This window comes from Hippoglossus stenolepis, chromosome 2, assembly GCF_022539355.2.
Source record: "Hippoglossus stenolepis isolate QCI-W04-F060 chromosome 2, HSTE1.2, whole genome shotgun sequence".
NCBI classification, from domain to species: domain Eukaryota; kingdom Metazoa; phylum Chordata; class Actinopteri; order Pleuronectiformes; family Pleuronectidae; genus Hippoglossus; species Hippoglossus stenolepis.
In genome coordinates, this window is record NC_061484.1 from 21884284 (window position 1) to 21899433 (window position 15150).

Below are 15150 nucleotides of genomic sequence, written 5' to 3' on the forward strand. Positions count from 1 at the left end.
AGTGTTAACAGATATAGAGCTTGTGGTGGAAGAGTTTTTGTTTGACTTTATCCATAGAGCAGTTATATACATTACTGTGGAAGCTCTGAATCTACATGTATGGTTGACAAATTAAAAGAAAAATCCACATGAAGTGGGCCAGTGAAATCTGGCAGAACAGCCTCAATGGTCCTTGGCATCGATTCTACTCTTTGGAACATGAACACCTTTTTTTTTTTTCCCCCAGCGATATTCCCTCAGTGTTGGAGTTTTGTCAGCGATGGTGCAGAGCCCTGTTTAAACACGTTGGTACCAAATCTCCCGTATGTAATCAATTGTGTTAGGTATTGAGTTGATATCACATGATTGGGAGTAGATTTCTTATGTTCTATTTATTTCAATTCTGGACGCTGGTTTATTGTTACATCATCATGATGATGAGGAAAGTCAATTCTTTTGTCGCTGTGGTTTTTTTAAGTATTCAATTTCAAACGACCTTCCTCCACAATTGAAAGTATCAGTGGGATTCATTTTCACCAAATCACCAAAAGCTCTGGAATCTTGTTTTCTTTCCGAGTTCTGAGATATATGTATTCTTTTCTCATTTTTCCAAAATTTTATGAGGGGGCTGGCAGGAAAAGTTCTGGAAAAGGTGTGGAGCAGCTGACTCAGATCTTTGCGCTCTCACCAAACCCTTTTCAGCAAACTATCGTTGACTCTGAAAGCAGATTTAAATTCAAAATTTGTCTTAGTTTCTTTTTCCACATTGCTCATCCTGTCATCCAATTGGATAAGCGTTTCTCGTGTACCGCACAAAGAGAAATAATAACAACATCCACGTAACCAGCGTCATCGATTTACAAAAACAGCGCGTTGCAAGATGGCTGCACCTGAAACCGAGCTGCAGCACAAGTTCATAACTCAGAAAAGGGGGCAGATAAGTTTCTTTGCATCAGTTGAAATATCCGACCTTCGGAGAAATAAATCAAAGCTGCTCTTTAAAATATACCTCTCAAGCTCCATGTGGGCAGTGATTGAGAGTCACTTCTCTTCGAGAGGCTTTTTGGCAGATGGGGTAGAAGGGATGATTTAATTTATGAAAACCTGTTTCTCTTTGAATTCCCATGTGTGCCGGCTGTAGACTTCTGTACAATAAAAATAACTATGTAGCGGCTGTGTTGCAGAATGAAAAAAAAGATGTAAAATGTGTGATTTTTCAAGGTGACTCAAATGTGGTGTGTGATGTATTTGTCTTAACTTTGTTGCCGCATTTAAATATTAACACCGTTTAGTTTGACTTCTTGCTCTTGTGAAACACTGGACTGGAAGACACAAACATTTCTCTCACCTCGTATCCATAACAACAGGTTGTTCTCTTTAGCTCACCTGTTGCTCTGTGTAGTTGTTACAGTTATTTTTAAATTTTTCTAAAAGCACAGTCAGTTGAGGGGAAAATACCTTAACGTTAACACTTAAACTGAGGGAGATCTGCTGATTACTGTGGCATTTCCTACCAGAGTGTGCTGTATACATGCTTTAGAGGAATAGAAACCCACACAGAATCTATTGTGACTTTGTATTTTTTTGTTTTTTGCGATCTGCAGAGCCATAGGAGCTTTGTTTTCCACACCTGGAACATCTGGAGAGAATCAGTCTTCTGCCACCTCGGACAAAGAAAAGCCAGATGACAAGTAAGACAGTGTCCCCGTCTTTGTTCTCCCTTATTTTGACTGTTTCTCTGTTTGTTTCTGAGACTATTCCGCTCTCCATTTTCATTCCCTTCCTCCATTAGTTACATGTTATCTTGCATGTTTGCTCAACAGAATCCCACACATTCCCCTTTGTCTAACATCTACAATAGTTTCCCCTCACTTTTTTAGTTCTGTGTATTCACCTGCCGCATAACTTTTGGCTTCGGCAGGAGAAGCAGACCTCAAACACCAGATACACACAAATAAGTGGGTGAACTGGATGTAATTGTGGAGACGATCTGTCCATTACACTGAGCTATTGCTCTGCTCCTTTCACAATAAAATGATGAATTCATTTCCATCGCTTTCAGATGTTGCCAAAGTAATTGCAAGCAGCCTGGTCATTCTATTGGCAATCCATTAATGTTATTTTCATATAAATACAAACCCCCATTTCCCCCCCGAATGCAGTTCCACAAGAGTGCATTCTTCCAAAAATTCCAAATTCAAGAACTCGGCTGAACATTGTAGTATTGACAACTCTTGTGACCACAAACTTTTTTTCCCCAGTTTGTATGTCTTCTTTCTCCTCTCATCCTACATTGTTGCTGCTCGGCAGAAAGAATATGAAATATTTATCAGGGCATCATGTGTTGAAGGCACAATTTCTACATGGTAATGTTGCTGGCATTCGAGATAACCGTTTGCAACGGTGGGCAAAACAACCTTTTCTGTGGGAGCAGTTTTTTATGTTTTCTGGAATGGAGTGGCATAAATACGGCTTTTTACTAACCTTTGCAGAGCGCTAGACGCGGTTCCTTTGATGCCACTCTTTCACATCAAACTGATTTAAAATGCAGCCTCTTAGCTCACAAATGTGAATTTACAAGCTGAAGCGCAGTTGAGGGAGATTTCTTTTCTACGTCTGTTTGTGTGCAGACCTACTTCACAATCCCCCCCCCACACCACATTTTAATTATCTCACCATAGATGGTTGTCTGCTATGCAAACCCGATGTGTCCCTGCCTTTTTGTGCTGCACAAAACCCGCTACAAACAGCGTTGCATCTCATTGTGTTGGTGCACGCACACAGGTGTGTGTGGGTGTCTTTTGACTCGCTCGCCCGTCTGTCTAGACTGGAGATAGAGCAAGACCAGAGTGTGTAGTGGCCCGGCTCCTCTCTCAGTACTGCTGCTTATTTTCCAGCCTGGCCCATTTCTGCTGTTTCAGGCTAGTGAGTGAATGAACAAGCAGGCCCTGGGTCCAGATTGAACTATGCAGTAATCCTCCTCAAAGCTCAGCCAGCTCACTGATTGCCTTCATTTTTCAGTGTCACCAGCAGGAAAGCCAAGGCTGTGTACCCATGTGAGGCTGAGCACGACTCTGAGCTCTCCTTCCAGGTCGGCGCAATATTCAACGCCGGTAAGTGTTATCGCCTACACCAGTCGCTCACTCAGAACCAGCCTTGGCATATTGGATTTGGAGGAAAACCGAACACCCAATCTGATCTTCAATCGAACAGAGAGATGAGACGAGGAGAGGGAGGGAGGGAGGGAGGGAGGGAGGCAGGAGACACAGATTTGCTCTTCCATGTGTCTGGGAAGAGGCTTGACTAAGCTTTAATCGCTCTCAGAGGAAATGAGGATTTTGTAGTTCCTATTTTTTGTCAAAATCCTCTTTTGTGAGACACGGACACTATAGATATTCTGTAGTCTTTACACGGGGATATGTCGTGACATTTTTGATAATATCCTGCAGTGATTGCAGTTTATTGCTTATTATGGTTAAGCAACATATAAGAACTTAAAAAGTTATTTTCTACTTCGAAAGTGAGATCACATCTCTTTCACCTTCCAACTCCTATCACAGATAATATCATTTAAAGTTGTGATCTGAAAGCTGTCATCAATATATATATATATAGATAGATAGATAGATAGATAGATAGATAGATAGATAGATAGATAGATAGATAGATAGATTAATTAGATTGGATGACTGATGCATTAACTTAATCACATTTTAGTGTTTTATTTATTTATTTATTTAACAGGGACACGCATTCATGCCCTGGACGTTACAGAAAAAAATTATTTGGATCATTAATAAACATGCAGAAAAATAAGGAGAAAAGCAGAATTTAAAAATCAATAAAAACATCAGTATATGTACATTATTTCCTGTTTTGATGCCTGTGCATTGAATCTATCACAACTTATGTGTTGCATGAGTTCATGTCAGGATAAATGCCTTTTCAATTTGAGTGAATTTAATAGAAGCTTGATTTCCACCTCATAAAGATGAACTCTAAATGAATTAAGTGTCACATTTTCATAAACAAAATTTAATCATGTTCTAGAGCCCATTTTCTCATTCTGGTATTTCATTTGGAGCTGAAGCGTTCTGTTTATTAGAAGCATTATCATCGCACACCGATGTGTTTCTTCTGGATCCCAGCTTGAATCTCCAGTTACCTGGGTTCAGTAGAGTTCTGCTTAAATACTGTTTGTCTTTCAGCACGTGATCACATTCCAAATATCGTGATTGACATGTTACAACATGTTACGTGATGTGATTCTCAATAACTAAACATTTACAGTATCTCGGAGACTCTTGACACTTTGCATATTTTGCTACATGATCCAGTTATCTCTAAATGTATTAGAGATATTTTTTAGTCTGAGTTCTGTCCATCGCAAATGTGCAAAATGTCAAGAGGTCTGAATACTTTATGCAGGGCACTGTATGTGTGGTAGGAAAAAAGGAGGAATTCAATATATGTTGATGTTTTCTCACCTTTAACATTAAGAGAGGAACTCTGGCTCACTTATTTATTGTGTGTTCACAGACCCGATTGAAAGAGTTGCTAGAATCCGAGTGATGGGGATTTTTGGGGACTGGTATCGATAATAGGGAGTCAAATATTTCTGATAAAAACATGTTATTAACGCTTGAAATTTCATAGTTTAAACTTCATTATCATTTACTATAAATAACAAGAAAACACCAATACAACCAAATATATATATATATATATATATATATATATATATATATATATATATATATATATATATATATATATATATATATATATATATATAGTATTTGAATTAAGGGGGGTGAAATGTAATATTTAAATAATATATGCACATATTTTCTGTATTGTTTATTCTGCAAATTTAAAGTTTTTATCGCCAAACATAAATGCAGGTATGTCTGTGAAAAGCTTAGATTGGCTGATGATTATCGACCAACTGATAAATTGGTCGGCCTCTAAAATAAACATTAAAAAACAGGTACAAATGAATGTTGAGAAACTTCATTCTTTCATCTAAAGATACGCACTTGTTCTCTACTATGTATTGACTAATAAATAAAATCGGTAAAAGCTACTCTTGCCGATAAAGATCTTGAAAAACATACTTAAAAATGAATCCCAAATGTATAAAACTGTTGGTGTGTTATTTTACGCTGTACATGAGCAGTAAGTTTGTTTATCATCATTTAGAATGTATTGAAGTGTATTTAATAATATTCTAATGAGGCCAAATATCGTATATATATATATATATATATATATATATATATAAAAAAGACATATTTAGGTTCAAATCCATTTTCTTTTTGGTTGAACTCTAAACTCATTTATTCAGTGTTCCTCCCAAACCACGTACAGAAGCTCTGCCGGCCTTCTAGCTGTAAAACTATGTATTCAGTCTGTTGATGTCTCGACTGTGTCCTCAGAACTTCTCACTGACTATTTAACCACAAATCTATTGACTTGCAGATGCACAGAAAACTTTATAGTATGAGTTTTTAGACAAATCAAGAACCCAGGGAGGATTTTTGAAGGGTTAGAAAGGTTCAGTGCACTGACACATTTCACACCTAACAGTTAGTGAGAGCTCCGTTTTGCTGCTGAGCTTCAGCTCCTGGTGAAATTCTAGAGAAGCTGCAGATTTACAGTAGAGGTAAAAAAAAAAATGAGCTGCACTGTGGTTTTGGAGAAACCGCATAGTTACCGCATCCTCCCTTAAAACCCTCTGCTCTGTTCACCCTGACACATGCACATACACTCACTGGCTGCTCTGTGTCCTCTGTCTGTCCCCCCCCCCTCCCCTCCCTCCCTGTGGCGCTGTCCTCCCGGTGACGCTGTGTCCTCTCCTGCAGTGACCCAGTCGAGAGAGCCGGGCTGGCTGGAGGGGGAGCTGGAGGGAAAGAGGGGCCTCATCCCGGAGAACTATGTGGAGTTCCTGTAGCCCCCCACATGGAAATATTTATGGACAAGTTATCACCTTCACTGGGAAAAGTGTGCAGACGTGTGCATGCGCCTCAACTCTGACATTCACAGTAGAGCCTCGTTTATCCCCAAACCCTCTGAATTCTGTCTGCGAGTGATGTTTATCACCAGCGGACGACTCTCGATACATTACTCTTGTGTTTCGCTGGCAAGTCGACTTTGTGATGCATGTGCGTGTGTTTCTCTGTTTGAATTCAGTTCCATATTCACTTGAATTTTCAGCTTGGTAGTTCCAAAAATGGGCTTGCACTTAAGATGTTCTGCTGTATACAAAGATGCTGTCGCCTCTACAAATCCAGGTAACTTTGTAGCAGCAGCGGGAGACTGAACGCCTCCCTCTCTCTCTCTCTCTCTCTCTGTGTGGAAGGCCTCGCTCTCCCCTCTCTGCCCCATTATACATGGTATCCATGAGTCAAAGAGTGACAGTCTCAGACACTGTCAGCGCTCAAGTCACTGTAGCTTCTCACCCTTTTTTTTTTTTTGACAAATGATGCACACCCATTAGTTGAGAGATAAGCCATACCCTGCGTGCCTTCACCACCACGACACCTCCTGTACAGGTAGGGCTGTGTATGAAACTGAATGAGAGTGTTACTGCTTTCACTTATAAAAAAATGCTGCATTTTTACGTTATTTTAAGATTATTTAGATATTCCCCAAAAAAATGAGACGCACTGCTACTGCAATTTTATTTGATGTAATTGGCACAATGATTGCATGTTCTTTGAGTTTTGAATACACCCTGTGCTGTTTTGTTCTTGGTGCACTCCTTTACAGAAACACAGTGAAATGCCTCTTTGATGCACCGATGAAGCCTTTTGTGTTCCGACACGTTCAACAGAGGTCGATTTCAAAGGATTGTGTCGATGAAAACCAAGTATTTCTTCTTGTCAGAATGATCTGTTTGTTTTAAAGCTTGTTCTTTTTTTTAACGCTGCTCAGTTTCCTCTGAGCCGAGAAATGAGACACTCCCACAAAGTTGAAATTTCTGTTTGAATTTTACCATAATTTTATCTTCAGCTTCTGTGGAACAAGTTGATTTCAGTGTGTTTTTATTATCAAAATGTCCACGTATATCCTAAAAGAGTCATGACTGCCAAGTACGTTCTCAAAATCTCCGTTAAGATTTCACCGGGATGAGTTTTCGCATTTCACATCACATTATATTCCATCCCTCAGCTCTGCAAACGAGACACTTTACCTTTTTCTGAGAGCTGTGGTTCAAGTTTGTGTGTTTTCAGTTGCAGTTGCAATAATTTAAAGAGATTTGTAAAGGGCCTTGACTTCTCTTCCTCTTGATCAATGTTAAACAAATAAAGATTGTTTTTGTTCTTTACTATATTGTGCATTTCTGTCATGAAATAAATGTGATGCATGATTCTTTAAAGGAAATGTAAGAATCGACAGCTCTGTGGTGCAGTGGTTTGCACTGATGCCTCAAGGTTCCTGGTTTGAATCCCAGAATGTGTGGAGTTTTAATGTTCTCCCTGTTTCTGGTCGGTTTTCTCCAAGTCGTGCAGATTAGGTTCATTGGAAACTCTAAATTGTCCATAGGTGTGAATATGAGTGTGAATGGTTTCCTCTTCCCCCCCCCCATAGCCCTCAAAAGGATGAGACATAAAGAAAATGGACGGATGAGGTCTAATGAGAAAAATCTTACAAACATCCCTGGTTCATATCTGACATTTGTTTCCGAAATAAGATAAATATGAATACTTTGGACCTCAGAAAACAAAGAGAAGCGTGATGTTTTACCTCTCTGAAATCCATGTCTACATTTTGATGACTCATGCCTTGTGTCACTGAGAAGGCCCACAGTTTCCCACAGTCCAAGAATAAAGTTTCTGGTAAAACGAGGATTGATACGCCGCTGCCACACTGAGCCGTGTGGTGTAATGTAAGCCTTCCTCTTTATATTGACCCGCTCTGGTCCATCTGACTGAAAGCTACTTCCAAAATAACTTTTTTTTTTCCCAAAAAGGGGATTAAAAATAGATGGTTATCTTTCACAGAAGAAAACACGCGCTGGTCCACCTCCACCTCCCTGATTCATTAACATCTCCGCCTCGCGCATGTTAATTCTGAGACCACGTCTGTGTAATTAATGCACCGAATGGCCTCCAGACCCTCCTGCTTTGGCCTCAGCTACGTAATTACCACCAGTCCACCGCCACAGCCAGACCTCCGATGTAAGTGGGCAGATGCACCGTTTAAAAGTAAACACACTTTGTCCACTTTAGAGAGAAATTAAATAAATAAATAAAGGCTGGTGCTGCGGTTTCGCTGGAACAGACGTGATGATTACATAATGAAATGGGGCAGCGTTGATGAGTTGGGCTGAAACCTACCCCCTCTATCGCCACTTCCACCACCCGCCCCCGGGGGTCCTTCATCATCACCCCCCTCTGCCAAAAAACGCTGCTGAATCATAGAGACATCCAACCCGCCGGCCTCTCACTCTGCTTTGGACTGTCTGTCAGAAAACATGCCATGTTGCTCCTTCTCTCTCTCCTTCTACCTGTCTGTCTCTCTGGACCAGTTCAAACTCTCTCCCACCTCCTCACCCTCCTTCCTGTTTCTCTCCTCCTCTTCCAATCATCACTCGCTGCTCCACTTCTACTCTGCTGCTCTAATAGTAGTTTGTTCATGAAATCAGTTAAGCTCTTTGCATTTATCCCCTCCTAAGCTTGTGAATGTGACGTAATGAACACCAGCGGTAATCTGTGTGGGTCAGACTCATATTTGAGGATTGTCTGCAGCCTTTATCTCACTAGAGATGGATGTTGCATCACTCGTGGTGTCTGTCTGTCTCTCTGCGTGCTTCATGCATCGTTGTGTATCTGACTGAGTTACATTAGTGTCACTGTGTCAGGTTAAACTAGATGCTGGTGTGTTTCCAATAAAACCCAGACGGATGTGTTGATGTCATATTTTCCCAGAATCCTGGCTGGGTTCCAGCTGTCCTCTAACTCCCATGACGCAGTGTCCTTCAGCCCCCAAAACATAGTCCCACACCGTGACTCAGCTCGGTTCAACGCAGCACAGCAGATAAAACGGTGAAATACTGACACAACCAAGTGCCGCAAATGTGTCTTGAATTTCCCAAAGCAGAGGTTACACTAACCTAATACTGTCCTGATTCCTCATCTGGTTCCTTCAGAGGGCGAAAGCTTCTGAAAACCAACCATAATAAGACTTGATGTATTAGTGGGGCTGAGAACTGAGTGGGAATGTGGAGAAAAGTGAATTTCAAACGGGGAAAAAAAAAAAAGGGGGAGAGAGTGGAGGAAAGAAAGCAAAACCCTCAGCTCAGAAAAAGTGGGCCACAGAAGCTGCCATGTGCGCGGGCGCAGCCGTGAAATCAGCCAGATCCAATAGATTCTGTTTATCTGGCACGACTACAAGTGAAAGCAATTGGAAATCTGGGGGAGATTTGGAGAGGGCTGTGGATTCGGAGGGAGGAAGAAAAAAAAAAAAAGAAGAGTAATACTGTCTGCTCTACAGTCTGGCAAAGCCGGCGTGTTTTCAGATCAGCCTTTAACAAGGTTAATGGTGATTTTCTCTCTCCACAGGCACCGTTTTACTGTAGAAGTCTCATCCTCACATGCTTATTCTCATTGTCGTTTTCACTCTCTTCACTTTCTCCCCCCCCCTCGTAGTTCTCTTCATCTTTCCTCCCTGCGACTGCTCTACCTGCTGCTGCTGCTGCTCCACATCATCTCTTGTTTTTCCATGTGTTTTTTGGCTCATTATCCTCCCCAGACACCAAATGCAGCTGTTTCGAATCCATCCAGATCAAACAGCGTTTTTTGGGGCACCATTCCTCGCTTCTGTCTCATGGTGTAACTTTCATCACACACACACACACAGATAGGTCACGTGACATTTTTTAAACAATTTTTATTAGAATCTTGCAATCGTTTTGCAAACACACGTATGGCAATATCTGCATCAAGATATACAGTAGTAACTGGTTTCAGGGATGCTTCACTGGTTCATGTTGAGGGGTGTCTACTGCATGTTCGCTGGATCCACATATATTGTACAAAGCATCTCAGTAAAAAGTCATTTTTTTGGAACTGGAGAAAAAAAAGAAAAGCATTTGAATCTGTGTTTATAAGAAATGCTCTGCCATGGCTGTGGAGATATGGCTTCATCTCTCTGCACCCCCGACTCGTCACTGCGAACAGAGAAATGGGCGATGACGTGACTCCGTCCAACGGTGACGCGATAGTGTTCTGTGGAACTGCAGTAAGACACGTTCTGACTCATTCATGCTCAACGGGAGGATTTTATTTACAAGGAGATAACGTTGCTTCCTCGAGTAGGGGAAATGGTTTGATGTGTTGTTTAGAGTAGATGGTGAATTATAATGACCTTTGAATAAACTGTTAGTTATTCCATTAAAGGGTTGGTTCAGTGTTTTGGGAGATACACTGAACAGGCGTCTGCTTTTTTACTGAAGGTTAGAAGAGAAGAGTAAGAGTGCCACTGATTTAGTGTTTCACTTTTATAATATCGTTAAACTCACAATGGACAATAAAAGTCAAATCTAAATTGATGCAGCAAAACCAGCAGAACAGTCGTATTTGTTGATCTTTCTTGTGAAAACCTGCTGCCTCCATTAGCCTCAGATCAACTGGACTAACAGCTACAGACTGTTTATAAAGACGGGCAACATGTGTCCACTTCCTCCCACAGAAATGAAGCTCCAATACCCAAGATACGAATTCCAGAATGACTCTTAAGTTTGATCCATGTCCCATCATCGATATGAAGGAGGTGCGGTGTTTGACAGACCCTGCAGCCAACCACCAGGTGGCGATCAAGATGAAGTGGAGCAGTCCATGCTGTCCATCTTTTACAGTCGATGCCACCAACAGTTCAGTTTGAGATGTATTTGTGTTGTGCTCGGTGCCACTAATGCAGAACACAGAGGCCGGGTGAACTTCAGTTGTAACTTCATACCCTCACATTTATTTTTTTCATTTTCATCCAAGAACGCTGACTCAGGTGACGTCACTTGGAACCAATCAGCTGTTTCCTTGTGCGACCAGTCTTTACGATTTGATAACAGTCATTAGCAAAAAATAAATAATTGTATTTCCCAAAATATTTTACTATTCCTTTAATTATCAGTGAAAACCCTTTCAGATCCTATTTGTGGAGGGCATAGGATCATACAGGAGTTTGTAATGTATGTATTTGGAATTTACTGTTTTAGATTTGTAGTTTTTTTTACATTTGGGAGAATTTAACTTTGTGAAATTGGTCCAACTGGTGAAAAACAGTCAAATATGACAATATATATACGTCCATTGTTTTGTATTTTCACACTGAAAAGTCAAGAACTTTCCATCACGTATCCCAGTTTCAATAGTTTGTGACTTCTCCATTTTATTGTGGTGCTCAACAACAATACCGTCATGGGTTAGGAAATAATTTCAACAGCAACAACTCAATGATCCATCACTTACATCTTGTTACAAAATAAGAAATACGTTTTTTGATTATTGTTATTTTTTTTATTTATCCATGTATTTATTTAATTTTTTTTACTGTTTTTACTCTCCGTAACATTCAGGTAGTAAGTTCCGTAAGTCTCTCACAATGTATGATACATTCATTTCTCCGTTTGGCCCTCTCTGCCGCCAACCCTCATTGTAAATTCTGCTCTGTGAGCCAACACACAGAACATGGCGAGTGGGAAACTTCCAATATTCCAACAAGATGGTTAAAGTAGAAATGTCTTATACTATACTCAACATAAGGACTTGCTGTATTATTTACAATATATATACTGTAAAATTGTAAATCATGTGAGATAAAAAGGCACAAGTTTCCCTTTTTTAAATACAATGTAAACATCTCATCAAAAAGCATGCATTAACATTTTCATTTTACAAAAAGGATATCATTTTTAGACAAAGTACTTAAATATTGTTTTCCAGCAAAATATAATTCTCTCAAAAATACTTTCCCAGTCATCCTATGAACCTTTAGACAGTTTTTTTTTTTTTACCTTTTAAAAAGGACAAAAAAAAAAAGGGGCAAAATAAAAGAAACAGTGAGAGATTAGCTTCAGGGTCCTTCACAACTTGAACACAACGATGCATGACGTGAGACGGATTGTAAAATGAGGCCCTACTGATAAGGGACTGTATGAAAATTATTACGGTGGAATGTGATATTAATGTTGGAGTTAGAAAAAAGAAAAAAACTGCAATACCCCGCCCCGGTATCTGAAAAACAATACGTGTATATGACAGAAAGAAAACCTCATGAAAATACAGCGAGTCTGCTAAAAGATGAAAGTGAACCTACCTGCCCCCTCCCGCCCTCACTACCCTCCCCTGCGCAAAAATCAAACTCCCAAAAACATTGCCCCCTTCTCTTGCCCTCGACTCCCTCCTAATAATTGTCACACAGTCCCTAATGATGGTTGTGATCCTGGTTTGGTACATCAATCGTCCCCCCCCCACACTGCCGAGGCCATGAAAACCCACCTCCCACCCCCGCTCTGCCAGTGAAGTCATGTTGTTTAACTTTAGGCTGGTGGCCCGTGCAGAAAGTCCCCCAGATCATCACAGTTGCTTATCAACCCAGATAATTCCTGCTATAGCTGCATTAATGCCTCATTTCACATTGTATCTCCTCTGTGCAAAAATCTAAATGTGGAAATAGGATGTGGCTAATCCTATAACATAACTGCATAATACCCACGCTGAAGGAGCAGATCAACTATGCACATGCTTGCCATGAAAAACAAAAACAAAAATAAACCACACACACACACACACACGCACACACGCTCTCGCTCCATACTCGCATGTAAATACACACTCACAGGGCACAGAAAGAAAAAAACAACAACAACACACACACACCCACTGTTTTTCTCCCCCCCCCCAGCGGCTCTATCGCTTTTCAGTAGCATCATAGTAGTGTTCCACAACCACCCAGAAACCAGTGGGGTGCGAGACAAGAGTTAATGGTCCAGATGACTGGGCCCATACCTAAAATAGCAGTACTTGGCCCAAAGCTAAGAGAAAGGAAACAAACTAAAGTGGAAAGGGGGGGTGATTATACCGACAGTTCTTCATCAAGCATTCATCAACATGTACTTGGAAACATCTGTACAACATCTGCTGAAGAGAACGTGTTTAAGAAGTTAATACCTGTACACATTTTGCCTGGTTTTGATACATTAGCCGTTTGCCATAAGCACTGCGTAGAGTAATGCTCCATTTTGGATTATATCAACTTTTACATAGTATGTGTCTTTAAACTGTGGGTCCATCCGTATAGTGGGTGGGATGGACTGCTCTACAAGTTACTGTACATGTTATGTTTTGTCTGGCTTTTGTAGAAATGAAGCACCTTAATGTAAAATGACTGGCTTGTCAAAAACTAAACCTTTTGCAACACACTTTTATAAAATGCTTTTTTATTATTTCTGGGAAGAGTAGATAAGTATTGATTCACAAAGGGCTGGTTTTGCTTCATTGCGAGTAAAAACAGACATTTGGACAGCTGCTCTGGAGATAACACAAATGACAGCAATTACTATGGATGCACCTCAGTCAAATCCATTACCAGCGGACTCGACCAAAAATCATTTCCTTTAATGCGCCATGTTTTCCCCGTCCTGCAGCACTCCTCGGCCATTTCTGCACTACGGTAAAATTGCTTCGTCAATGTCGCATTAATTCCACACAATGCCAAAAATAGTGATTTCATGACATGGGAGCCTCACGTGCAAGCTTTTCTTTTACAAAGAGAGAGACACATGTTTTTCATTTCAAAACAGAGTTAGCTTTGGACCTTTGCATATTAGTTTTGATTGTTTTACTACATTTTTGTAATTGAAAAAACTCAGTATGTGGATGTTGATGATGGCTGTGACGACACAGATCGAGCTTCAAACTTGGACTTGTGATGACGCTTGTGTAGCCCTTGGAATACTGTATATTCAAATAGACATTTAGCCGTACAGTGATTTAATTCCTGTGCCTCCTCGTAATGTTCCTGTCGTCCTGCAGTATGTTGCTCCACTGCAAAGCGAAAAAATCTAAGTATTGGCATGTTTTTTTTTTTAATAGTGCTATTATTTGTGAAAGACTGCATAAGCCACAGTTAATATTTGCAAAAACATTTTTTTTTTTCCCCCCCTCTAGATTCGTCAGGTAATCTGATTTTAGTGCATGTGGAGTGCATCTGTGCGTTTGCGTGGAGGCATGTGGACAGCATGTGTATCAATTTCCCTCTATGTGTGTGTGTGTGTGCACGTGGTGACTATATCTAGCGCATCCTAAGAAATGTATGGCTTCATCTCCATAGAAAATACTGTTATTGTCTTTGGGGCAGGGATGGGGGGCAGGGACGGGGGGGGGACACGGGTGGTACTTCGGGATGCTTTGTCACAAGTGCTATTCAGCGCGTCACGCTGGCTCCACGACTATTCACAGCTCCGACCTGCACGTGGTGGAGCGCTGGGTCAAATCCGTCTCCCCGTTTTTTTTCCACTTCCGCCACCACGCCACTTCACTTTCCCAATCCGAGACGAGGACGCTGGCGTACTGGGTGACAGGGCGCGGGCCAGACAGCTCAGGCCCTCTGAGCACGCTTCTCTCTTCTCTCACCACCTTCCAGTTCTCAAATGTCGCTTCTGTCCCAACTGTTTGTCAGTGAGTCACTTCTTGTGGAAGTAGATTGTGTGAGTGAGGCCCGATTCCACCTTTGGTATCTGGTCGCTGATGATCTCCACCAGCATTTCCGGGAACTCCACCTTCAGCGCCTGGGACTCGCGAAAGGTGTAGAAGCAGAAGTCCAACAGGTTCCCCACCAGCTGGACAACACACACACACAAGATATAATGAGAAACACACGGAAGTTACAGTTTTCTGAGATTCACATCAAGGCCGACAAAAAGGAATTCTCTTATTTTCTTTCTACACTGTTATTCATATTTACACTTTTATAAAAACAGTTAAATTCACTACTGTGTATTCATATGAGGGGGTTTACACTATATTTAGGCTCTGACCCCTTTTCAATTCTTTTTCAGCTCACCACTTGGGGGCACCACAGATGTTTTTCAGGGCAAACCTCCTTTAAAGAAGGGTCATCCGTTCAGCACTAACCCCATTCACTCAGTCATGAGGGTCATTGCATGCT

The 15150-nt window shown here is 40.9% G+C and overlaps 2 protein-coding genes across 8 annotated transcripts in view; one reads left to right on the forward strand and one right to left on the reverse strand.

The window, feature by feature from the left end:
- arhgap10 (Rho GTPase activating protein 10) overlaps nucleotides 1-7309 on the forward strand; it is a 40817-nt gene extending 33508 nt beyond the window's left edge. For all 4 annotated transcript variants that reach the window (XM_047342540.1, XM_035172748.2, XM_035172765.2 and 1 more), the window contains exons 21-23: nucleotides 1584-1670; nucleotides 3001-3092; nucleotides 5844-7309. In XM_047342540.1, the coding sequence (XP_047198496.1) occupies nucleotides 1584-1670; nucleotides 3001-3092; nucleotides 5844-5932 (268 nt within the window). In that variant the 3' untranslated portion in view covers nucleotides 5933-7309. The remainder of the gene's footprint in view (nucleotides 1-1583; nucleotides 1671-3000; nucleotides 3093-5843) is intronic.
- A 4035-nt stretch (nucleotides 7310-11344) lies between these two features.
- nr3c2 (nuclear receptor subfamily 3, group C, member 2) overlaps nucleotides 11345-15150 on the reverse strand; it is a 72726-nt gene continuing 68920 nt past the window's right edge. For all 4 annotated transcript variants that reach the window (XM_047341839.1, XM_035167917.2, XM_047341838.1 and 1 more), the window contains exon 9: nucleotides 11345-14821. In XM_047341839.1, the coding sequence (XP_047197795.1) occupies nucleotides 14666-14821 (156 nt within the window). In that variant the 3' untranslated portion in view covers nucleotides 11345-14665. The remainder of the gene's footprint in view (nucleotides 14822-15150) is intronic.